The sequence below is a fragment of the Carcharodon carcharias genome, chromosome 9 (assembly GCF_017639515.1).
Source record: "Carcharodon carcharias isolate sCarCar2 chromosome 9, sCarCar2.pri, whole genome shotgun sequence".
NCBI classification, from domain to species: domain Eukaryota; kingdom Metazoa; phylum Chordata; class Chondrichthyes; order Lamniformes; family Lamnidae; genus Carcharodon; species Carcharodon carcharias.
This window is the reverse complement of record NC_054475.1, coordinates 26,710,062-26,736,083: the sequence shown is the minus strand read 5'-3', so window position 1 is coordinate 26,736,083 and position 26,022 is coordinate 26,710,062. Positions and strand designations below refer to the sequence as shown.

Below are 26,022 nucleotides of genomic sequence, written 5' to 3'. Positions count from 1 at the left end.
AGTACAGCTAGGCTGGGAGGATGAGGATACTAGAGGGATGTGCTTTGACGGGCCAAATGGCCTTTTCTTGTCTTTGACTTGTCTAGTGTTCTCAGTATCCACATAGATTCAAAAAGTTATTTACTTTGAAGAGACACAGGCTTAAAGGCGAAAAGATTGAAGCTTTTAATGATTAATGAATTGGACTTAAGGCTAGTTAGATAGATTATTTGAAACGAATAAAGATCATAGGACTAGCAATGCAGTATTGAAAAGTCCATTGGGAAAGAGCTGTGTTAGGCATTTCTTTTCAAAGAGAGTCACTTCCCTTTGTCAATTTTCATGGGTCTACCTATTTCTGTTTTTGTGTATCATGAAAACTTATGCAAATAATAACTTTTGTTAGTTAGATGTACTTTTAGTAATAAGTTCATACTTAAAGTTTGGAGTCACTTATTTGCATTTGCTTTGAAAAGTGCTAATATAATTTCAAGGTGGTTTGAAAACTGAAACCTTGTTTTACTCTATTTTGAAAGTATTGATGTACCATAACTGTAATATTTAAAAATAAAGTGATGAAGCAAAAAATTGCAGACCCCATCGAGTCACCAAACTGGAACTTCAGTGAGTCTAGTGTTTTTTCGTCCACTATCCTACCAAGACCACTATTTGCATATCCTCACTAGGATCCTTTAAAAGGGGTTGTAGCAAATTTCTAAGATATTTCAGTTCTAGGGGATCAGGTGCTATATAGTTCTGTCTGTGAGGAGTCATGGAGCTTGTTTGGCTTACGAGGTCCTACAGGGATTTCCCAGACTTTTGTAAGTTTTGTTAACTTGATGGACCAGGCTTGATGGGCCTCTCTTTTCTTATGTCAGTTTATGAAACAAGTAATCAAATTTATTGCCTTTATGCATAGAATGACTTAAAGTTTGTAAAATGTGAAAAGGTAGTTAGAAATTTTCAGCAAAAGCTCTGTGGCCAATTGCTTTTTCCCCCAATTCTGTAACTTTCTATTACTGTAATTCATTAGCCATACCACCAGATGGCGCCATTGCATAGTTTATACAATATTTTCATATTTTGAGCACAAAACCGCAATTTAAAAGATAACAGTAATTATTAAAGCTAGACAATAAACCTCATTTACTTCATTCTCTTAAAATGAACCAAAGGTTATAGTTTGAACATTGCTTACATAAGCTTTATTACTGTCATTAAATTTAGATTTAAATAATGAGAATTTAAACATGACATAATAGTAGCTTAATCATACAACCATATTGCTAAAACTTCAGCTTCAACAATCCCAGGTCAGGTATAGCACAGAAAAAGATCCATAGAAGCACTTCCTCAGAGCAACTAGAGATGGGCAATTATACAGCCTTGTCCATATCTCAAGAACAATTTTTTTTTAAAAGCATAGGCCAACTACATTCTCATTTTCTCAGGAGAGTGAGCAGTGATAACTCTTACATAAGTGCAGTTAGAGCTAACACCAAGATCTGAGGAAGAACAAATCATTGCATATGCACTAAATCAAGGCGGTTGCACTGGCATGGTCTGACACATGCAATGTGCAGTCACCCTGACTGTGAGGTCTATCGACAGTAAAGCTGTTATACAGTTTGGTATGATGAAGTGCAAAAATTGTTGATTTATCCACATTAACTTACATTACAGACTGCCACTGACTTTATTCCATGTCATTCACTGATGTAAGGAGGTGACCAAGGGTGTTGGTCAAAAGACTCCTACACCAGACACGAGACTGTCTCACATAATATACCACTTACTGGATTATCTGCTTGGTTAATGCCAAGGATGAAGATGAGCTCAGAGAAAAAGAGCGCCACGACCATGTTTTTACTGATGCTGTGCTGGTTTGAACGAAGGGTCCTCAGAAATAGGAGGATCAAGAAGGACAGCAGCAAAGCACCCAGTGAGACAGCCACAGTGGAGTATGTGACCAGCTTCAGAGGTAGAATTTCACCATTCTGAGGAAAGAATTGCAGAAATAAGATTTTAAGTGTAGTGCAATAATACAATAGTTACATACGCCATACTCACTGCTACTGGAGGCTTATTAGTTATTTATGAAGTTAAATATTTGTAATCCCTCCCTGTAAGAAGATTTTACAATATTGTTCTTGCTCTTGTTTATTTCACATCATACTGATATGATATGATTTGCACCACAACAAATGCTTTGAATGCATCAGTCAAGCACGCGTACAAACATTCTAAAGATCCATGCAATACATTATATATCTCATGATTTGATTGCTCACAAAGCTGCACTGAAGTTATGTACACTTCAGGAGTTGATTATAAACATCTTTCAACAGATATTCATTGTGTACTTGATATACAAAATAGTAAGACAATAAACAGGCACAGTTAATGTTGTTCATCACGATTTCTGCCAAAAAATTCTCCTACCAAAGTCTATCAATTAGAAAAATGCCAGATGTCACTCAATCATCCCACCCGATGACCAACATACTTAACAATCCAGTAATCTGCAGGCTTTGTAAACTTCTGAAGCTTGGCCTGTCTGGCTCGACACACCGACTCTATATCTTTCTTATGTAGGATCTCAAACTTGTGGAACTCCTCGCCATGCTTCAATGGCAACACTGGCGGTCGAATCACATGGTTGTTGGGTCAAGCCCCACTCCAGAGACCTCAGCACAAAAGGTAGAATTTTTTTTTGCTCGGTGTGCAGGTGGGCACGCACGCGACCCACTCGGGCGTGAAATAGCACACGATGACGTCGGGCAAGCGTCCTGATGTCATCACGTACTTGTGCGATATGCGAGAGTCAGCAGTGTGCCTGCCGACAATTAAGAGGCCTATTAAGGCCATTAACAGAGTAATCAAAGGCGATTTTTCGTTGCCTGTCCAAAGTTACGGTTGGCGAGCAGGTGAATCAGCCAGGTGGCCTTTGCCTTTTTGAGGAAACCTCATCCAAGGGCAGGATGAGGTTTCCGATGTTAATTTTTTTAAAAACGCTTGGACAGAATTTTCATCAGCCAGACGTTCAGGTGACTGATTCTGATGCGTGGACATTTGTTCTGGCATTTCAAAATCTTTATTCATAGCTTTTGAATTCTTCAGCTCCCTGAGGCAGCCCACTGCTTTCAGGGAGCTTTCATTCCGCGCTCCCCTGCGTCCGTGCTGACCTCAGTGCTCGCCCTCCTCCTGGCCCCCCCGACCCCAGCAGCACTGAGCATTTCAGCGCACCTTTCACACTGACTGGCCGTTAATTGGTCAGCCAGCGTGAAGTTGCGGTTGGGAGACGATCGTGAGCAGCGGCCCGTTTCCCGGCCGCTCCCAGGCCTGTCCACTGCGCCCACCCGCCGAACTCAAAATCCTGCCCATAATGTAGGCTGACACTTCAGTGCGACACTGGTGATGGGGGGGGGTGGGGGTGCAGTCTACATGCCTTTTGCAGGAAATGTAAAACCGAGGTCCCATCTCCCCACTCAGGTGGATATAAATGATCTTGTGGCATTATTTGATGTTCAGAGCAGTTCTCCTGGTGTTCTGGCTAATGTTTGTCCCTCAAACTAAATCACTAAAATAGATGACCTGGTCATTCATTGCATTGCTGTTTGTGGGAACATACAAAATGGCTGCTGCGTTTCTCTTCAATACAACGATGGCTACATTTCAGAAGGGGTTCATTAGCTGTGAGGTTGTCAAAGGTGCTATATAAATGTAAATTCTATCTTTCTTTCCTTCTCCTTAAATGTTTCCGGCTTTGAAAACTCAAGTTCAAATGCCACTTAATTATTTCCTTATTCATTCTGTTTTCTCTTTCACTATTTTTAACCTTAGGGGCATCTGAACTATTGACTTTGGCGCTTCACTGCAGTTTGTCAAAGGAACAAAATCCTACCATATTAGAGCCACCATTTCAAGGTGAGTGGCTGAGGGGGCTGGTGTTGTACACACTCATCCAAATCAAAATCTCAATGACAGTCACAGGCAGAATAGACTGACTGTAGAGTCTGACTGGCAGGAAGGAAGGGACAGCTCCACAAAGCAACTCCAACAAAAAGTAGCAGGAGGACGGGTACAACCAACTTTAGTTTTAAATACTCATGTTATATATATAAGCATCCAATCTTCTTATGAGAAACAGAATGCTTTGTTAAGAATAATACAATGGGATCTGTTACATTGCAAAGGTGTTGCGTATCTCAGACTACTAACTATTTGAACATGCTCAAAATGAGCATGTACTACACCTGTACTGTGATCACAAGTAAAAAGTGATATTTCTCTCCAAAGAGACTGTGAGTTACCTCTCGTCTGGAAATGTCCATGAGAACAGCAAAGCTCGTCATATGATTACACTGGCAGCTGATGTGGGTCTCGTTCCTGAAGACTAATTCACATCCTTTGGATGACCAGCCTCCTGTTCCACCAACACTGCACCAGTTCAGGTCAGAGAGTGAGAAAAGGAGCATTTAAAAATAAGCGTCACACAATACATTTCTAGATCAAGTTCAAGGCAGCATTAAACAATGTCCTTTACTAATGCAGGTATCTCTTGACTGCTATCCAGGCGCCCCTGTGTGGGTCCCAGAAAACAGCGGAATCAAGCTTGGCAGAGATATCTCCTGTTGATAAACTAACTTGTCACCAATCACTATCAGGGCTGGCATATGGTCATTTCAGTGAGATCCTGGAGGGTTATTCATTTCAGTGTAAGGCTGGCCTTAAGGGCAGCAAGGTAAAGAGAAAATTGGAAGGATATTGGATGGGAAGAGAAAAACATATTCACACATTCAATGGTTTTTAAAAATGTTTTAGCACTGGCTATTTATATTCCCAATGCAGTCTCTTAACACATGATAAATGCAAATAATCACCACCCAGATATTAGTATATTATATTGGAAATAAGGCACACAAAATCCATGCAGCTCTGAATATTGAAGAAAATGCTAGTTCATCTGGGGTGTGCAGCCAGAGCCAAATCGATGGTACTACGGCTGTCTGAGCTGTTGAGGGCATAAAGAAGACTGGAAAAGCTACAGTGACAGGTGATTCAATAGTTAGGGGAACAGATGGGTGCTCCTGCGGCTGCAAACATGAATCCAGGATGGTAAGTTGCCTCCCTGGTATCAAGGTCAAAGGTGTTGCTGAACACCTGCAGGGCACCCTGAGGGGGGAGGGTGAACTGCCAGCAGTCGTGATCCATATCAGTACCCATGATATGGGTAGAAAGAAGAATGTGGTCCTGCAGTAGAATTTAGGGATCTAGTTAAGAAATTATTAAGCAGGACCTCAAATGTTGTAATCTTGAGATTACTCCCAGTATTACACACAAGTGAGTACAGAAATGGGAGGATAAAACAGATGAATGCATGGCTGGAAAGATTGTGCAGGAGGGAGGACTTCAGATTCTTGGGACATTGGAATCAGTTTTGGGAGAGGAGGGACATGTACAGACTGGATGGTTTGCACCTAAACAGAGCTGGGACCAATTTCCTTGTGGAAAAATTTGCTAGTGGTATTGGAAGGATTTAAGCTAACTTGGCAGGGATGTGGGAACCAGAAGGCAATAGCAGAGAGGGATACCAAGGTACAAAAATTACTGGGAGAAACAGATACTACTACAGTAGGAAATAGTAAGGTATTAGGTATGTTCAAAGTAATAGGGAAAGTAGTAAAGTCTAAATTAGGGTTACAATGTATGTATGTAAATGCGCGAAGTGTGGCAAAAAAGATTGGTGAGCTGCAGACGAAGATAGCCATGTGGAAATATGATGTTGTGGTGATAACAGAGACTTGGCTCAAACTAGGGCAGGACTGGGTGTTAAAGACTCCTGGATACAAGGTGTCCAGGAAAGATAGGAAAGGAAGAAAAGCAGGAGAGTGGCAGTATTAATTAAGGAGAACATTGCATTGTTGGAGAGAGAGGGTGTCCCAGAGGAGTCAAGGACACAATCTATTTGGCTATAGTTAAGAAACAAAAAAGGTGAGATAACATTGCTCAGTGTAGACTACAGGCCACCATCTAGTGGTAAAGATGAAGAGGAAAAATGGAAATTCCAGAGCGGTGCAAGGATCGTAGAGTAGTTATAATGGGGGACTTTAATTACCCAAATATAGACTGGAATAGTAGAACTGTAAAGGGCAGAGAGGTGCAAGAGTTCTACAACGTGTTCAGCAGCATATGCTACGACAATATGTTTTCAATCAAACAAGGCTAGAGGCATTGCTTGACCTGATTCTGGGCAATGTGGTGGGCCAAGTTGATCAAATGTAATAGGGGAACATTTAAGGGGTAGTAATCATTGTATCATAAAGTTGGTTATGGAAAAGGACAAGGAGCAATCTACAGTAAGAATAATTAACTGGGGGAAAGCCAACTTCAATGGGGTAAGAATGGATCTGGCACATATAAGTTAGAATCAAAGGTTAGCAGACAAAACCGCAACTGAATAATGGGCTGGTTTTAAAGAAGAGATGGTTCAAGTACAGCCATGGTATATTCCCAAGAAGGGGAAAGGTCGGGCAAACAAACCCAGAGCTCTCTGGATGATGAAACAGAAAGAAATTAAGATGAAGCTGAAAAAGTGGCTTATGACTAATGTCAGATGAATAATACAACTGAGAACCATGTTGAATGTAAAAAGTTCAGCGGGGAACTGAAAAAGCAAAAAGAGAAGCAAAGAGAGAGTATAAGAAGAGACTGGCAGCTAATATAAAAGGGAATCCCAAAGTCTTCTATAAGCATATAAATAGTAAAACAAAGTGGTAAGAGAAAGAGTGGGGCTGATTATGGATCAAGAAGGGGATTTATGATGAAGGCAGGGGGCATGGCAGAGGTATTAAATATTTGCATTTGTCTTTACCTTGGGAAGAAAATGCTGCCCGTGTTACGGTGAAACAGGAGGTAGTTCAGGCCCTTGAAGGGTTTGAAATGAGATGAAGAGATGCATCCAAGGATACTGAGGGAAGTGAGAATGGAGACTGGGGAGGCCCTTGCTATAGTCTTCAAGTTTTCCTTAGACTCAGGCGTGATACCAGAGGCCTCAAGACTTGCAAATGTTACCCCTTGTTCAAAAAAGGGTGCAAATATAATTCTGCAATACAGACCAGTCAATTTAACTTTTATGGTGGAGAAGCTTCTAGAAACAATAGGCGGAGCCTTCCAGTCCTGCCAAAAGTGGGAAGCTTGATGGGTGGGGGAACTTAATTTGGCATGAGGCCAAAAATCAATTTCCAATGGTGGGATAAACTTTATGAATGACGTCTTTGGGGCTTTAAAGGTGGGTTAAGGGTGGGTGGAGCTTCTAATGAACAGTTTCGGGGTGTTGGCTTGCATGCTCATTAAAAAGCCACTTTGCCGGAATTAAGCTCCCCTCCAAATTAAGTTCCCCGCCTGTGAGACGTTAGTACGTTCACTTTTATTGCTGCACATAAGTGGCATGCACCTGGTGAGGCTGACTTCTAACATGATTAATGGTGAGTTATCATTGTATTGTCCTCTTTGGGGAGAACCTGTAAATGCCAGCATATACCTGAGACCAGATGATGGCAGTGCAAGTTGTGTGGAGGATGACCAAGGAAAAGTTTGCGAGGAAGGGTGGAGTAGTGGCTGGGCAAAGATGGAAGGGATAGCACAGGCTTCCTAGGTGCCCTTTAAATATGGCTTCTGGAACTTTGACCCCATGAGGTAACGGTGGGGACGGCGACTTCTTGCCAGCCCCCACTGTGAGAACCAGTGAGCTCCTCATGGATGCATATGTAATGAGCTGAACAATACATGGTCAGCCATCTCGCACCCCCTCCCCCCCACCCCACCCTCCACGCCCCCACCACTCTCCCCAGCAGAAATCACTCCCACTTCTGCACCCACCATCAAACTTAGAGTCCAGAATGGAAGATTCTGGTCAACAATTCAGAACAAAATTAATAGTCATTTGAGCAAATGTGGGTTAATTAAGGAAAGCCAGTGGGAATGTGTTAAGGGCAAATCATATTTAACTAAGTTTCTTGGATTTTCTGATGAGGTAACAGAGGGGGGTTGATGAAGGTAAAGTTGTTGATGTGCTCTGTATGGACTTCCAAAACGTTATTATATAAATGCCACACCAGAGCGCATAGAATAAAAGGGACAGTAGCAACATGGATACGAAATTGGCTGACTGACAGGAAACAAAGAGTGGGGGGCGGAGAACGATTGTTTTCCTCATAGTGTTGCAAGCTTTTTCTTTTCAGGAGGAAGGTTTATAGGGCAGTTCCCCAGGGATCTGTGTCAGGATTCTTACTCTTCCTAAATGATATTAATGACCTAGAACTTGATGTACAGGGCAAAGTTTCAAAATTTGTGGGTGATACAAAACTTGGAAGTATTGTCAACCAAAAGGAGGATAATTAAGAACCTCAAAAAGACAGACAGGTTGGTGGAATAAGCGGACAGGTAGCAGATGAAATTTAATGCAGCCAAGTGTGAAGTTATTCATTTTGGTAGGAAGAATGCTGACAATATACACTAAAGGGTACAGTTCTAAATGGCTTGCAGGAGCAGAGAGACCTGGGTGTATATGTGCAAAAATTATTGAGGGTGGCAAGGCAGGTTGAGAAAGCGCTTCAAGTTTACTGGGTTTTATCAATGGAGGCATAGAGTAAAAAGCAAGGAAGCTATATTAAACTTGATAAAACAATGGTTCGGCCTCGACTGGAGTATTGCATCCAGTACTAGGCATCATATTTCAGGAAGGATATGAAGGCATTAGAGTGGGTGCAGAAATGATTCTTGAGAATAGTTATAGGGATGGGGAACTTCAGTTACACAGATAGATTGGAGAAGTTGGGACTGTTCTCCTTGGAGGAGAGAAAGTTAAGAAGAGATTTGATGAAGATATTCAAAATCATGAGGAGCCTGGGCAGAGTAGAGAGGGAGAAACTGTTCCCACTGGTGGAAGGATCGAGAACCTGGAGGACACAGATCTAACATAACTTGCAAAAGAAGCAATGGAGAAATGAGGAAGAACTTCCTCCAGCAGAGAGTGGTTAGGATCTGCAATGCACTGCCTGAGAGTGTGGTAGAGGCAGGATAATTAAAGCTTTCAACAGGGAATTGGATCATTATCTGAAAAGGAAAAAAGTTGCAGGGCTACAATGAAAAGGCAAAGGAGTAGCATGAGGTGAATTGTTCCTTCAGAGAGCCAACACAGACATGATGGGCCAAATGGCCCCCTTTTGTGTCATAACCATTCTATGATTCTGTGAAATCAGGACATTCCTTGATTCAATCCCTCATCTGTCCTGAGATACTTGAACTTGGTTGTACTCACAATAGGTCTTAAACCTCCTGCACTGTGACAGGGCCATAGATTACACTCTTGACAGCCATTGAGGGCCATTTCAGGCACAGTTGTGGTACCAAACACTGGCAAATAGTTTCTCAGCACATATGTAAAAGAGTAATAACTTGGAAGAGGTAACAAAGAGTTGCTGGAGCCCATGGAGCTACAAGTATCAACTACAGTCTTCAGGAAGGCAGGGAGTGAATAAAGGCTCAAACTGATGGTTAAACAAATGTTAAGCACTTTACAAGTAAACTCAAGCTGGTCTGTCAGCTTTCCATAGAAATATAAATTTATAAATGCCTATTCAGCAACACTGTGGGTCAGGCTGCCCCTTTCCATTTCTTCTGTGTGTGTTCCAAATTCTAGTTCATTCACAGAATGCAACATCCTCGGGGTTTAAAATAGGAAATTCCATCTTTGATCTGATCCTTGGAAGAAAGGAACTTTTTTAAAAATCAAAGAGAGTCAGAAAAGATATATTTAATTACACTGAAATACTTCACTGTCTTCTTTTGTGGTGCAAGATTAGAGCTTGGAAATTAGAAAGTTACCTTGACACAAGATTTAAAAGAAAATCAATTTGCCTCTGGTATTGGGAAAGACCAATCATCCTGACAAAAGGCCAGGCTGACCACTAGTGTTGCTACCAGATACCAGAACGTTCATTCAACTACCTCATATCTATATGTGCTATATGTGGGCATATCAGACACGATACAGTCCTTTCCCCCAGGTATTCAGGTCTAGAAATAATGAGCGAGAGGTCTTACGGGATGGAATGGTTCCAGAAGACACAAATTGGCTTGGATCGCTCTTCAGTTTCAAAAAGCCTGTACTGCACCCTGATTGGTTTTTCCAGCTGGTGCTGCAGTAACTCATCGTTGTCATGAACAGCAATACTTACAATGGGGCTGTTAATGACAGGTCGCTTAGGAACCCTGAGAGAGAGAGAAATCAGATACTTACAATTCAGAAACTTAATTAACAAATTAATTTTATTTCTGCCTTTGCTACTGTGCTTTTACTAACTTGCGGTTTAAGGGCTGGGACAAGCATGCTGCACACTTATGTTTTTCTCATTAGGGTTTACCTCAGACTTCTTTTGTCAGGGTCATACTGTTCTGGTAAAAGCTCTCCCAGTGTCCAATAGATAATTATACTAGCGATGGCGTCCTGCTCAATTGAATCAGACTGTCTTCGTTTTCGGTTCAGAGCTGTGCTTTCATCTTCAGATGAGGAGGCTGGGGCTTTAGGGTTTTCTGGTAAAGAAACTGAATAAAACAAATTTACATTTCCTTAAAACTGCTACAACTAACCAAAAATTCCAGTTAAGAAATACTGGTTGAAGCATATAATCTGAACTCCAGACTGCTGGATTTTCCAATTTGCTTTGTTAATTGGTGCCAAAAGTCAATATTGGCACTCAATCAAACAGATTGCGTTGAGGACAATGCCTCTTTTTTATGGGTCAGAAAGTGGACGTGCGGTCTACTCCATTTAACACACATCAGAGAGGAGCCAAGCTGTATTTTGTGAGTAGGCTGCATGAACGCAGGTCTATCTCATTTCAATTTGCTGTCACTATTTGATGAGGTCAGTTGTTTTTTTAAACTGCAGTTCTCCCACTGAGTTACAACTTTACACCAGTGTTGTCCAAATACATGGGAGTCCAGATGTGGCTAATTGCACTTTTAGTAAGTAAAATGAGTGCTGGGCATCATGGTTCGGCACGTGGGGATTTTGCCAAAGCCGACAAGGTCCCAACACTGGCCGGAAATGCGCATCGGCAACATGCACAGGTGGCCGGTGGGACATCCCCATTAATTTTATGGACAGCAGTTCATGAGTAAGCTGCCACTAGGGTTGCTGTCCTGTTTAGAACCCGCTGCCTGTTCCAAAAACTGCCGGCCCAATCAGAGGCCACAGAAAATTTTAAGAAACATAAAACTGCTGACGGAGAGGAAATCCCTCCTTGGAAATCACTAGGGTCACAGGAGTTGCCATCCATACCCGCAGCCCTTCTTTGATTAAAATAGCAAACCCACCCCAACTCCCCGCACCCACTCCCACCCCAGGCTGCTGCTGAGAGTCCACCTTCATTCAGCTGGTGACCTCCCCTCACGAGGGGGAGGTCAATCTGCAAAATGTTGATGGCCTGGTAAAATGGCCCTCAATAGGACCTTTGCTTGTAGCTGGTAAAATTCCCTAAAGGTGGGACATGGTTGAGGAGCCAATCTGCCATGGCTTCCTGTGATTTTACTGGCCCCACACCTTACCTTGTTCCTGTCTCATGTGGACCAGTAAAATTCTCACCCTGATCTCAATGCCCATATCAACACGCAGTATGTGTATGTACTTTAACAGTTTTGTGCTTTTAGAACATAAGAAATAGGAGCAGGAGTAGGCCATTCGGCCCCTCAAGCCTGCCCCGCCATTCAATAAGGTCATGGCTGATATGCCTCGGGCCTCAACTCCTCTTTCGTGCCAGCTCCTCATAGCCCTCAACTCCCCGATATTTCAAAAATCTATCTATCTTCTCTTTGAATACTTTGTGATCTAGCCTCCACAACTCTCTGGCGTAGAGACTACAATCCATTCATTACCCTCTGAGAGAAGAAACTTCTTCCCATTTCAGTTTTAAGTGAGTGTCCCCTTATCCTGTAACTATGTCCTCTAGTTCGAGATGCTCCCACTAGTGGAAACATCTTCTCAACAATTACTCTGTCAAACCCTCTCAGAATCTTGTACATTTCAATAAGGTCACCCCTCATTCTTCTAAGCTCTAATAAATAAAGGCTGAACCTGTTTAGCCATTCTTAGTAAGTCAACCCCTTCATCCCAGGAATCAGCCTAGTGAATCGCTTTTGAACTGCCTCCAATGCCAGTATATCCTTTCTTAAATATGGGGACCAAAACTGTACACAGTACTCCAGGTGCGGCTTCACCAATATCTGTACAGTTGTAACAAGACTTCCCTATTTTTAACTCCAAACCGCTAGCAATACAGGCTAAAATTCCATTTGACTTCTTATTTACTTGCTGCACCTGCATGCTAACTTTATGTTTCATGCACAAGAACACACAGATCCCCTGTGCTGCACTTTCTTGGAATCTCTCTCCATTTAAATAATAGTCTGCCTTTTGATTCTTCCTACCAAAGTGCATGACCTCACACTTTCCTACATTAAACTCCATCTGCCAAGTTTTTGCCCACTCACAACTTACCTATATCCCGTTGCAGATTCCTTATGTCTTCATCAAAACATTCCCTCCCACCTATTTTTGTATCATCAGCAAATTTGCATTACACTCTGCCCCCTCCTCCAAGTCATTAATATAGTTAGTAAATAATTGAGGCCCTAGGATAGATCCTTGTGGCACTCCACTAGTTACATCTTTCCAACCTGAAAAAGATCCATTAATCCCAACTCTCTGTCTTCTGTGTGTTGACCAATCCTCAATCCATAACAATACATTACCCCAATACCTTGAGCTCCTATCTTGTGCACCTTATCGAATGCCTTCTGGACATCCAAATTACACTTTATTAGTTCCCCTTTATTATCTCTGCTTGTTATATCCCCAAAGAAATCTAGCAAATTTATCAAGCATGATTTCCCTTTCATAAAACCAATCTGTTTGATTGCATTGAGCTTTTCTATTTTCTTCCTTAATAATGGTTTCTAGCATTTTCCCAATGACAGATGTTCGGCTGACTGGCCTATAGCTTCCTGCCTTTTGTCTCCCTCCTTCTTGAACAGGGGCATCACATTAGTGATTTTCCAATCCTCTGGGACCCTCTTGAAATCCAATGAGTTCTAGAACATTTCGGCTAATGCCTCCACTATCTCTGTAGCCACTTCCTTCAAAACCCTTGGATGCAGGCCATCAGGTCCTGGTGACTTGTCTGCCTTTAGTCCCGTTAGTTTGTCAAGTACTTTGTCCCTCTTGATATAGACTGTTACAAGATTTTTCTTCCCATTAGCTTCTTGCTTATCTGACATCATTGGGATGTTTTTAGTGTCCTTCACTGTGAAGACCGATATAAAATATTGGTGTAAGTTATCCGCCATTTCCTTGTTCCCTGTTATCAATTCTCCAGTCGCATCCTCCAAGGATCTTACACTCACTTTACCACTCTCCTTTTTATATACGTGTAGAAACTCTTGCCGTTTGTTTTTATATTTCTTGCCAATTTACTTTCATAATCAATTTTCTCTCTATTAGCTTTTTAGTCATCTACTGCTGGTTCCTAAAAAGTTCCTAAACCTCTGGCCTACCACTAATTTTTGCTACTTTGTATGCCTTCGTTTTTGATTGGATACTCTCCTTGACCACCTTTGTTAACCACAGTGGTTCATCCTTCTCATCGAGCCCTTCTTTTTGACCGGGATAAATTTTTGCTGAGCATTATGAAATATCTGCTTAAATGTCTGCCACTGCTCACCCACTGACCCTTCCCCTTGGCCTATTTTCTCAGCCTGCTTTAGACAACTCTTTCTTCATACCTCTGTAACTGCCCTTACTTAAGTTGAGGACACTGTTTTGAGATCTGAGTTGCTCGCCCGCAAACGAAATTTGAAATGCTACCATGTTGTGATCGCTACCCCCTAAAAGGATCCTTAACTACGATATCTCTTATTAATCCCACCTCATTACACAATACTAGATCTAAAATAGCCTGTTCCTGGGTAGGTTCTGCAACATATTGCTCGAAGAAACAATCCCAGATGCAATCCACAAATTCGCCTTCCATGTTATCCCTACCCAGTCAATATGCAGATTAAAATCACCCATGACAATTATAGTGCCCTTCTTACATGCCTCCGTTATTTTCTGATTTATACTTTGTCTTTCAGTGAGGCAACTCTTCGGGGACCTATAGATAACTCCCATCCGTGACTTCTTCCCCTTGCTATTCCTTATTTCCACCCAAACTGATTCCATATCATGATCTATTGCACCTATATCACTACTCACCACCACACTGATACCTTCCTTTATTAACAAAGCTACCCCACCACCTTTTCCTTTTTGCCTATTTTTCTGGAATGTCGAATAACCCTGAATAATGGGTTCCCAGTTTTGGTCACCCTGCAGCTGTGTCTCTGTAATAGCTATCAAGTCATATCCATTTATTTCTATTTGTGCTGTCAACTCATCTTTCTTGTTACAAATGCTGCCTGCATTCAGACAAAACGCCTGAAGCTTTGACTTTTTACCATTATTGCTCATTCTGGTTCTAATTTCTGCTGCACTATTCTGCTTATATTTTCTGCCCCTTCCTGTCACACTTTATTGTTCATCTCTTCACTACCCTGCGCCTCTGCTCTCTCATTTCTTTTTAATTTTTTAAACTTCCCTTCAATTGAACCCTACCCCCCCCCCCCACTAATTATTTTAAAGTCCTATCAACCGTAGTTATATGATTCACCAGGACACTGGTTCCAGCATGGTTCAAATGAAGCACGTCCCAATGGAACAGCTCTCTCCTTCCCCAGCACTGGTGCCAGTTTCCCATGAATTGGAACCCATTTCTCCCACACCAATCTTTGAGCCACGCATTTACTTCTCCATTCTTATTTACCCTACACCAATTTGCATGTGGCTAAGGTAGTAATCCGGAGATTATTACCTTTGTGCTTCTGCTTTTTAATTCAGCCCTGAGCTGCTCATAGTCCCTCTGCAGAACCTCTTTCCTAGTCCTACCTATGTCATTGGTACCTATATGGACCACGACAACTGGATCCTTCTTCTGCCACTCCAAGTTCCTCTCCAGCCCAGAAGAGATGTCCTTAACCTTGGCACCAGGTACACAACACAGTCTTCGGGACTCTCTGTCTTTGCTGCAGAGAACAGTATCTATCCCCCTAATCATGCTATCCTGTATTATTACTACATTTCTCTTTTCTCCCCCTACTTGAATGGCACTCTGTACTCTGGTGCTGTGGCCAGTTTTGCTGGCAAATGGTAAAACAAAAAGGCTGAATAAGTGCTTCAGATCACTGTGCATGCTTTACTTCCTTGTTTATTGATTATCTGCTAAAACAGTGTATCTCCCAGATGAAAATACTTGATCTCAGCACCATGGAAACACTACCAACATTGTATTGAGAGAGAAGCCATCATCGTGGTTAGCTGGACCAATCAGAACAACTGACACAGGCCAACAGAAGAAAGCAAGCCCAACCAATAAGGAGCAAAGGCATGGAAAAAGAAAAAGTGGCACCCAAGCCCATGCTAAATGGAGAACAAGGGTGGGTTTACCATGTCACGTTGTGCAAGTCAACATTCTCAGTGATCATTCTGGTGAAGTCAAAGTACAGTTTGCAACTATTGATCAAAGACTTAGAAGCTGCACTCAGATGTGCTGTGTCTGATTAATACATGGCTGAATTCCAAATCCTGTGAAACAAGAAAGGCAGCAAAGTTTCACAAAGTGTCAGCTGTAGCTCAGCTGGTTGCACTCTCACCTGTGAGTCAGAGAGTTTTGGGACAAGTCCCACTTCAGGACTTTAGCACAAAATCAAGGCTGATACTCTATTGTGCTACTGTACTAAGGGATGCCTCATTTGTCAGAGGTGCTATTTTTGAATGAGATGTTAAAACGAGTCCCCATCTGCTCTCTCAAGTGGACATATTTTGACATAGAGCAGAGTAGTTATCCCCGGTGCCCTGGGCAATATTTATCCCTCAATCATTAAAACAGAGTACTTGGTCATTATCACACTGTTGTTTATGAGAGTTCACCGTGCACAAATTGGCAGCCTCATTTCATACATTACAACTGTGACGACACTTCAAAAATTGGCTGTACTTTGTGGTCATGAAAGGCACTATATGAATGCACATCTTCCTTTCATCATTCTTTTAATGAAATATTTGTCACGTGAATACATACATGTAGTATTTTTACCTATTTGATGCATAGCGGGTTTTTTTTTGCTAAAATCAATGCATGTGCCTAAACAGTGTTGCCAATAGCTACACCAATGGCTAGACAACAACATTTTTTAAACAACATTGCTTTCTGCACTTTTGTCCAGAAACCTGTGTCATTAATCATTCATTAATGGCTTAGTAACTGTTACATATACCAAAAATATGGCACTCACATACAAAAATAATTGATGTCATTATCTTATTTCAGCAGCATACTTTATGACCAGCATTTCCTCAGTGATACTTTGTTACTCATCAAATGAAGTGTTGCCTTATTTATAAATTAGACATGTGGACAAAACTCATGTTGACACAGATGGTGCTGAAAATCATTCACAAAGCAATCAAAATCCCAGGGGAACAAAGCACATGTGAACATCAATGTAAACTACAAGGCCATGTCAACTTAGATCAAATTTTAACATGCTTTAGGTCTTTTTATTATGTAGGAAGCAGTTGGGCACTCTTGGCATAATACTATGTCATTATTATGCAAATAATTATCGCCCTGCAAACATTAATTTTGTGGTGCACAAATGAAAGTCATTAGGAGATGAATTCTAATGTGTGGAGCTGGTAAACTCTGAAAAAACTCACTCCCATTAAATTTATCTGATGTCAGGCAGGTGAAAATGGGATAATTTTTTCTTAGAAAAAATAATTTATCATAATGCAGCACTTTTGTGTCCTCCTCGGGACACCCAAAGTGCTCTATAGCCTATTAATAACTTTTGAGATATAATCACTGTCATTACTTGGGCAAATGAGATGCTAGCTTACTTGATAAAGATGTTTACCTATTTTAGCAGCAGTAGTGTTTGATGGGTGAGGGGAGAGAGAATTCTTTTGCAGTTTGTTTAAAACATAAATCATTTTATTGGTCACACTAATGCTTAAAAACATTACGAACAAATTTAGTTACCCTTCCCATTGTGCAGCAGGGACAGATAGATGGCAGAGGAAGTGAAATCAGAATCACTGTAACTCTTTCGAGTACAAACACGTTTCCATCTGTTCCTATTCAGATGAAGTTACATTGTTTCATAGTTTGCCAATGTGAGATTTGAACTCTTGATCTTGGGGTTCTAAACCCAGTACCATAACCACTTGGCTATTTAGGCCAAGCCCCAGAATCACTGTAAGGTGCTTCACAAATTATTACACTTGAATATCCTGCTTCTGAAAAGAAAATGTTCTTACCTTTAATTTCTGCAGGTGTGAAGATTGATTCTGGAAGGATTGCAATGGTCTCCAAGTCTTCAGGTTTTTCTCCTCGGATAATGTCATACCGTGGAAGTTTCACTCCTGAGAAGTTCATTTTGTGAAGACGATCTACTGAAATAACTGGGGAAAAAAATGACTTTAGTTAGTCTTTGATGATCTGCCCCAAATGTAAAAGCTGGCGTAAAGAACCGAGAGCTCTAAAGCCTTATGCTCACACACTGGGTTAGATTTTAGCTTGGGCTGCTGGGTTAAACTGGGCAGAAGTGGCCTAAACAGTAATGGCTTACCAACTTTCTTATGCCAGTTGGCTGCCTGATATCATGCCAGCCCACACGCTGCAAGCTGCATGGGATGGTTGTGGAGTGGGAGGAGGGGGGCAACGGCTTTCTGCCTGTAGCTCACTGAGCTTTGTTTATAAGGCCCAGAATCCCATCAGCGCTATCGAGCAGTTGGCCAGCACGCTCTGCAGTCAGCCACCCAATAGTTATGACCCAACTCATTATTTTTATTCTTAATATTAGCAACTACTTTTATGCTGTATCCCCAGATCAGAAGCACATCAACATCACTCTCTACAATTGCCATTAATGCTCTTCTTCAGTGAATCTCCATTGACGTATTTATGAGCAGGGCAAGAGGTCAACTCAAAACGAAACAATGCTGTAATCCTATCTTGACAAGCAGTTCCTCCGAGTGTAACACCCCTGCAGAATAAAATCTAAACTTCCTTTATGCCAACACTAAAACTGTAATGTGATTGACCCTTAAATTACTGAAACAAGGTCATCTGGACGAGACTCTAATTTGAATCTCCCTTGTGTTAATTGTAGCAACTAAGGTTAAGTATATACAGGTAAAGGGCACTGATTGAATGGTTACTTGGGCCTGAATATTGCTGTCAGCATGTGGGGGTGACACGCCAACATGCAAAATGACACGAGATGACACCGGGCACGCACCCCGACATCATCGTACGTCATTTAGGTCTTTCGTTCGGCAGGTGCGTGCCGGAGGCAGCTGCGCGCCCGCCAAACTGTCAAAGGCCTATTAAGACCATTAGGGGAGTAATTTAGATAATTAACAGTGCTGCCCATCCAACCATAGGGTTGGGGGGCAGGCGAAGAACCCAAGCGGCCTTCGCTTTTTCAGGAAACATCATCCACGGGCAGGATGAGTTCCCTGAAGGTTTTATAAAATTATTAATTTTTGCACAATTCATAAATATGACCCAGCTCATGTGACACTGTCACATGAGGGGACAAGTCTAAATAATTTTTAACTTTATTGTTTATAAACTTTTATTATGTACTTAATCTCCCCGAGACAGGGCCCCGACTTTCCCTCCTCCCCCTGCTCGTACAGGTAGCACTGAGCGGGTCTTAACTGGCCTGCCCAATTAAAATGGCAGCACACAGCCGATCACAGGCGGTGATCAGCTCCACGCCCGCCTACTTCCACTCAGCCTGCCTGACACAGGTAAGGTTCTGGCCTTGAGCACGTATAAAGAGACATTTACTGACACAGGCTGTGAGTCAAGCAAGGAGGTATATCCCTGTAATAATTTACTCTGTGAGAAAATCTATACCAAATAAAGATTGACACTGGTTTGTTCCTTCATCGATTGGGCCAACAGGAGTAAAAAACTTGCACATCACAAAATCTGTAGTCTTCCTTTCTTAATTGCAACTTATGCTCAAATAATTAACTAGAAATTTGTGCACCAAAAGAAAATGTAAGCATGTTGTTATGTTATTGCATCTACTGACTATTTGGGACATGTGTCTTAAGGTTTTTGCCTACGTGGCTACATGTAAAGTTTCAGGCCATATTACCATTAATTGTCCTTCATCTCAAGTGAAAACTGGATGGAAACTGGAAAGCCTCATACTGAAAAGTTCAGAAATACAATTGCCATAACCTCAACTCTGGATGAGTGAAATGATGCTTCCATTTCATTTGAAATGAAAATACTGTATAAAAGTGGTTTGCTGCTCAAACTTAAATCTCTAGTCAGAAAGCTCTGAATTTAGCTTCTAATGACTTTTGGATTCAAGAGCTGTGGTATATTGTAAAAACTAAGAATTTCTGAAATTCAGTATTTAAAGTGTTAAACATACCACTATGCTGAGGAGCCCCTATTAGGGAAAAGGTGCTGATGAAAAGATGCATAGTCAAACTGATAAAGTTTGAAAACCTCTCAGAATAAAAAAATTTAATTAATACATTCTAGAAGACATGACATATTACAGGCTCAAGCCTGCCTATGTTCCATCTTCTGTACTGCTCACCAATATTAGGTGTAACGATGGTGAAGGGGCTGAGGTAGGTTTTTCTCATGTTTTGTGCCAGAGCATTTGCATAATCCTCATAGTGTCTTAGCAGGTGTGCAGTCCCTCCATCTGTTTGCTGGATCATGTCCCAGTGCTTTTTGTTACTTACGTCAAGAATAGCACTTCCAACTTTGATAAGGTTCTAAAAATGTAGCAAAACAAAACAAGCAATTTATTAATTAGTTCATTAAGTTCAAATAAGCAAGAGATCTTTGAGTCCATCCAAGGAGCACATCTGATCAACATCATTGAGGGCTGCATCCATCTACTGAATCAGTTGATGGGAGTTATGCATAATTTCTTAATCCCTATAGGTAATCAATCAAACTTCAGCACAAGGTGATTCCCTTTTAATGCTCAAAGGCCTTCCTCCATTTAGGAAATTGAAATGAAGCAAATATTCTCTTAAGATCCTGGTTTTTATAGTGCAACAGTGCACTTTGTTATTATGCTGCAGAACATTGAAAGATCTAGCCTGGGAAATCCCATAGCGTTGTTTCAGCTCCCCCAGCGTTACTTTGCCAGAAGCGTGGTGGAATCTCCATTAAGGTATGTAAATTTACTGCTCTAAAGGTCTTCACGGGTCCTGCTATCTCAAGGGCCCCCTAACACAGTTGTGAGGGCCATAAAATAAAATCAGAGGATGAATCATTCCAGACCATTCCCTTGCTTTTGGCCATACAGCAGCATAGGAAAAGCCGTAGATACATGGTGCCTCTCTTGCTCAAAGGATTATATAAAGCAGGGGAGTAACAAACTAAACTAGTGAAAGGTCAGCATAGTAAAAACGTCAGGAACAATCATGCAAGGAATGATTAACACTCAGAATAGTCTTCTTGGTAGGATAGTGGATGAAAAAACTCTAGACTCACTGAAGTTCCAGTCTGATGACTCGATGGGGTCTGCAATTTTTTGCTTCATCACTTTATGTTTAAATATTACACTTATGGTACAGCAATACTTTCAAAATAGAGTGAAAGAAATTTCAGTTTTCAAACCACCTTGAAATTATATAAGCACTTTCCAAAGCAAATGCAAATAAATGGCTCCAAATTTTATGTATGAAGTTATTACTAAAAGTACATCCAACAAACAAAAATTATTACTTGCGTAAGTTTTCATGATACACAAAAACAGAAATAGATAGATCTATGATAATTGACAATGGGAAGTATAAAATGAAGACTGGAAGTGTACACTGTTAACCTTGATAACTATGGGACCTCAAGATGATCCTGCCCATTACTGGCAAGATCAGCTAATTTAAATATTTACAAAATATATGCTTAGAGAGCACTGAGATCATGGGTTTGGGTGATTAGGTGCTAGCATCAGTTCAAGAATTGATGGCTGCCGTTAAAACAATGTCTGATCTTTTGTTTTGAAATGGCTGATGCAAAATGCTTACTGCATTCATTGGTAATAGAGGCCAATGGGTTGGAGAACTGCAATGAAAATATCTTCTACGGAGGAGATGGGCACTGAAATAATGGATCCCATCCACTGAAATGCCGCCCTTGAAACACTCGCTAAAAATGGCCAAATGTCCACAGCACTACCCAGGGGCTACAAAGTTATGATGCTTGCCCCTAGTTTAGGTATAATTTGGGCCTTAACAAGATTTAACACTTGCATAGCCTTTATGGACTCTGGTTGCTTGGGAACCCCACACTATGAGGTGTCCCAGCAGATCAGACACTGAGTAGCCCTCAACACTTGATGATGAGAAGTGACTGCACGCGCTGTGGTGAGTGGTTCAACATTCTGTGAACTGCATTAGTAATCTCTAGGCATTCTGAACTCTTTTACCTCTGTGAACTGGACATCCTGGGTTGCAGCTAAGTCAAAGCCCTGCTGCGTGTTCTCAAATTCTAAGATTTTTGAGGTCACATGGTACGCTATCTTTACATCACTGCCAAAATATTCATCCGTGTGCTGAGTGGCATTCCGCAACATTAGGGCAATTTTCTTGGATTTTCCCATATCCAGCAACGTTTCATTTCGTTTCAATTTATCAGCCTGTACAAAAGACATAGCCTGAGAAAATGACAAAAGTCCTCAACAATCATGATATTACATTTGTTTATGTTACCAAAATTCAGAGATCCAGTTTTGTTTAAAGGGAGGTCCAAAATGAAATCTTTCCAAAGTCATTATTTGATGAGATTGGCACTCGGGTTTAACTATGACTGTCAACAGAAAGAGGGAGGTACAAGGAAATCAGAAGCATTCAACAATTGTAGTCATGTCCAGAATATTGAATTGTTCTCTTATCACCTAGAGTTCCAGAAACAAATCTAAACATCAACAAGGAAAAAGGTATATTAAAGTATTTTACTTCTGGGAAATGAATATTGAATATAAATATTCCAGTTATTGTGAATATAAAGTTTCTAATCTGATCACCGTAACATCTCATGTTTTCTCTTTCCTTCTCTTGTTCAACAGGGTCAAAGCGTTAATTATAGATGGTTGTGTGTTAGATTGAGTCTAGCTATGTTAAGTAATTATGTAACATAATCAGATCACCAGTAATAATTTTAAAATTGCCCCTCATTTTATACCTCACAAAAGACAAATGATTACCTGTCAAATTATGACTGCAGGCACATGACCTAACATTTAAAGGCACAGAATATATGAGCACGGAGCTAGGCTGATAACTAGCTTTAGGGCTTTTCATATAATAATGAAACCATGGGCAGGATTTTCCCCTCATCGGGCTGGTGCGACAGGGGGGCCCGGGAGCCACTGTGAAACGGTCCGCCACCCACGATCAGGCTCCAACCGGGATTTCACGCTGGCTGACCAATTAACGGCCAGCCAGCGTGAAACATGCGCTGGGAACCTCAGCGCTGCCGGAGTGGGGTTGGGAGGGTCGCAAACGCTGAAGTTTGTGCATACGTTGCGGGGGCGCTCATTGGAAGCTCCCCGAAGCCACAGAGCTGCCTCAGGGAGCTGAAGATTTTTAAAATGATAAATGAAGAATCTACAATTAATATAAACATGTCCCCACATGTGACTCAGTCACATGAAGAGGGACATGTTAAAAATGAGTTTGAAAAGGTCTTACTGATTTTTTTATTCATTGCTGGAAACCTCATCCCGCCCGTGGATGAGGTTTCAGATAAAATGCAAAGGCCGCCTGGCCTATTCGCCCGCCTGCCAACTGTAAAGTTGGATGGGCAGCAAAGGAAACATCTTAATGAGCTGCTTAAGGGCCTGAAGGGCCGACTCTCGCGCACGTCCGCCGACCGAAATATCGGGCGAGTGCGCAATGACGTCAGGGTGCTCACCTGACATCATTGCGCACTATTTCACGCTCTGGCATTTCGGGCATGCTCCTGCATGCCGAGCTGAAAGTTCTGGCCTATAGTTTCAGGACTTCCTCTGCTGCAGCATGAGAAGATAAAAAGTCTGCAGAGTATTACTGCAAGAAAGGCCTATATCACATACATGGAATCATGAAAACTGTTCAAGAGTTGCGTCCATTGGAAGGAACTGCAAAATCTCAGCATCTTGTTCATCTCAACCTTTTAAACCAATTTCTCTTACTGAAACTTACAAAGGTTTTCAGCTCTGCGAAGGTATTGGTGGTACAATTAAAGAGATCAGGAGGGAGCCAGCCCCTATGTTCATCACAGTGTCGGATTCCTGTTCCTGTAGAAGAAAATGATACAGTATCTCAGTGTTTGCCAAGTACAGTCCTTGATGCAGAGATAGGTGTATGTCAGCTGCCACCAAAACCATTGTGTGCAACAGTTCAAACACGTAACCGATTGGAAAGTTTAAATCACTTCAATGACATTTTACTAACTGGATAGAGTCGGATACAAGATCAGCTTTATGGCTCTACCCAAGCTTAGCTGGATACAGTTTGTATTTTTATTCGCCCAAGTTAGATGATTCTAGATGTTTCTACATCCATTTCAGTGAAAGACAGCAGAGTCATGGAACACATAACACTCAAAGCTGCCAATGAAAGGGTTTGTACCAACAATAAATTTATCAATCTCACATTTGAAGATATTAAGTTTAGGCTCTGACTCCACTTGGTTAATTTGGCAATACTCTTGCCTTAATCAGAAAGTCAGGGGTTCAAGCTCCACTTCAAACTTGATCACATCGTCTAGGCTGATTTTTTTATAAAACTTTCCAAACCATAGCTTTATTTGTTGTGTAGATACATTGGTAGTTTATGCAGTGCTGGAGGAAGCCATTGTTTATTGCACTTCCCTTTTGGATGAGATATCTGCCTGCCTAGATGGAAGGCATATGTTTCCACGGTACTATGTGAGGCAGACATCTGTTCATTAAGAAAATGCAAGATAAGTAGTGTCCAACCAACAGATACATTCTCCTTTAGATTTTAATGATGATTCTTCCTAGACAAACAAATAGGCACTGACATAAGATACACACCTTTGCTATAATATTCACACAGGTATCCACAAATGTAGAGGTAGAAAACTGTGCAGCTAACCAAATTATCTAGCTCAATACAAGATAAGCAGATCTCATTTATTGTTTTCTGAATCAAGATTAAAATAAGCAAGCTTATTTAGAGCCATGGAAATAGGTTATGAGACTCAGTTCAGGGGCACCATGCACTTCTCTACCAGATCTCCAGCAGTGGGAGAACAGAGAAGGCACATTTACAAGGAGCTGTGTGTGTAATACAGTTAAGGAGGGCAGAAAGTTGAAGACAGGATTAGAGCAGAGATCGTGAATTGGAAAATTTTACTGTTACTGCATCAGTTTTGCCAGAGCTGACCAGACTGGTTAATGGGGTTTATTAAAGGGATCAGATGAAAGAGTCGCTGGGCATCTGTGCCATTGAGACTGCTGTGAGTACAGTTCAGGTGGTTCAGCAGCAACATGCCTCATTGGTGATCATCATACCTGGGGAACTCAGCTGAAATAGATCTGTTGGTGAAAGTGGGCCTAATCCAGTGGATGGGAAGAGAGAGATCTCCTATATACAGAAGGCAGACTTTAAAGGGCTTTGAGATTGCACATGGGCATCCTGCCGAGAGATTTCTGAAGAGGCGGCGAAAGGGCCGGAAAATTTGGTGGGTTTGTGTCTGGACCAATGCTCGAAGCCCTCCCGCCTCAGTAAGTAAGTTCTGAATGGGCAGGCCCATGATCAACCTTCCTACCCTGTCTCCATTTGAGACCCTTAAGTAGCCAATGAACAAACACACGATGGCCTTTTCCCATTTTTGCTGCAATTCTCTCATCTTCGGACAGGCCTGCAAAAACATGGGGCGTGCATGACTGATTAAATTATGTGGATTGCATGTCAGCTGTTGGGGGTAAAATCCCTCCATCTGCACTCATTTGTGCATGATCAAGGGCATGGACATGAGGCAGGTGGGCAGCTACTGACAGCCACTACCCCGCTCTTGCCTCTGACCCCACTGTCCCCCTCTCCCCGCAACTCCCACCCCAAGAAAACTCCACCCCCTTACTTACCTCTCTCCTGGGCCCTGGGACTCCAGGGGGTGCTGTTCTGACAGCAGCTGTAGCCTCCTCCGTGCCGCTGGTGCCCCCGGTTCAGCCTGATTGGCATAAGATCCTGTGGGCCTTCCAAAGAAGAGGCAATGTGGGTCTCTCGCTGGCTCTCCAGCTAGAAGGCAAGACCCTCACTGATAATGGAAGATTCCGTTCTTCCTTTCTATTGAAATACCATTTCTCTGTTAACGTATGCATATTTTATGTTGATTTTTGGTTCAATTGTTACAGCAACAGTTTTAAAAAGTAAAATCTTGTCCCTCAGTCCCTTCCATTGAGGTTGTTTGGGGATTCCTTTCTTTACAGGTTATCAGTCTATATTGTAACAAAGGTTTCTCCTGCACCACTGCCATGGCTTTTGCTGCTAGTCTGACAAAAAGACTCTTGTTTGCCCATACAAACAGGGCTTCCTGTCCAAGTTACAACAATGGAGTGGGAGTGGAAGAAGAAATGAAACATTTCCCCCGTGATTCACCTTCAATGTCTCACACTCAGTGAGTTAGGTTATAGGTTTTCTTCTCAATTTCATAGAGATCTTTCTTTCTTCATTTATTTAAACAGCCAACTCAAGGAGACACAATAAAAAAGCCTAGAAACTCAGCACTTCCCAACAGTTTAAATGAAAGCCATTCCTCAACTCTGGTGGCATTTGTCTACATCTTTATAACGTGTTTCAACAACTGAATCAGATTAAAC

General features: G+C 41.6%; 1 protein-coding gene across 1 annotated transcript in view; it reads right to left on the bottom strand.

Moving 5' to 3' along the window:
* LOC121282394 (cadherin EGF LAG seven-pass G-type receptor 2-like) overlaps positions 1 to 26,022 on the bottom strand; it is a 324,339-nt gene that overhangs the window by 25,629 nt on the left and 272,688 nt on the right. Inside the window, exons 17-24 of the mRNA XM_041196114.1 lie at positions 23,378 to 23,472; positions 21,622 to 21,831; positions 19,771 to 19,954; positions 17,459 to 17,602; positions 10,407 to 10,587; positions 10,087 to 10,254; positions 4,293 to 4,419; positions 1,776 to 1,976 (exon numbers count right to left, since the gene is read on the bottom strand). Coding sequence (XP_041052048.1) covers positions 1,776 to 1,976; positions 4,293 to 4,419; positions 10,087 to 10,254; positions 10,407 to 10,587; positions 17,459 to 17,602; positions 19,771 to 19,954; positions 21,622 to 21,831; positions 23,378 to 23,472 — 1,310 coding nt within the window. The remainder of the gene's footprint in view (positions 1 to 1,775; positions 1,977 to 4,292; positions 4,420 to 10,086; positions 10,255 to 10,406; positions 10,588 to 17,458; positions 17,603 to 19,770; positions 19,955 to 21,621; positions 21,832 to 23,377; positions 23,473 to 26,022) is intronic.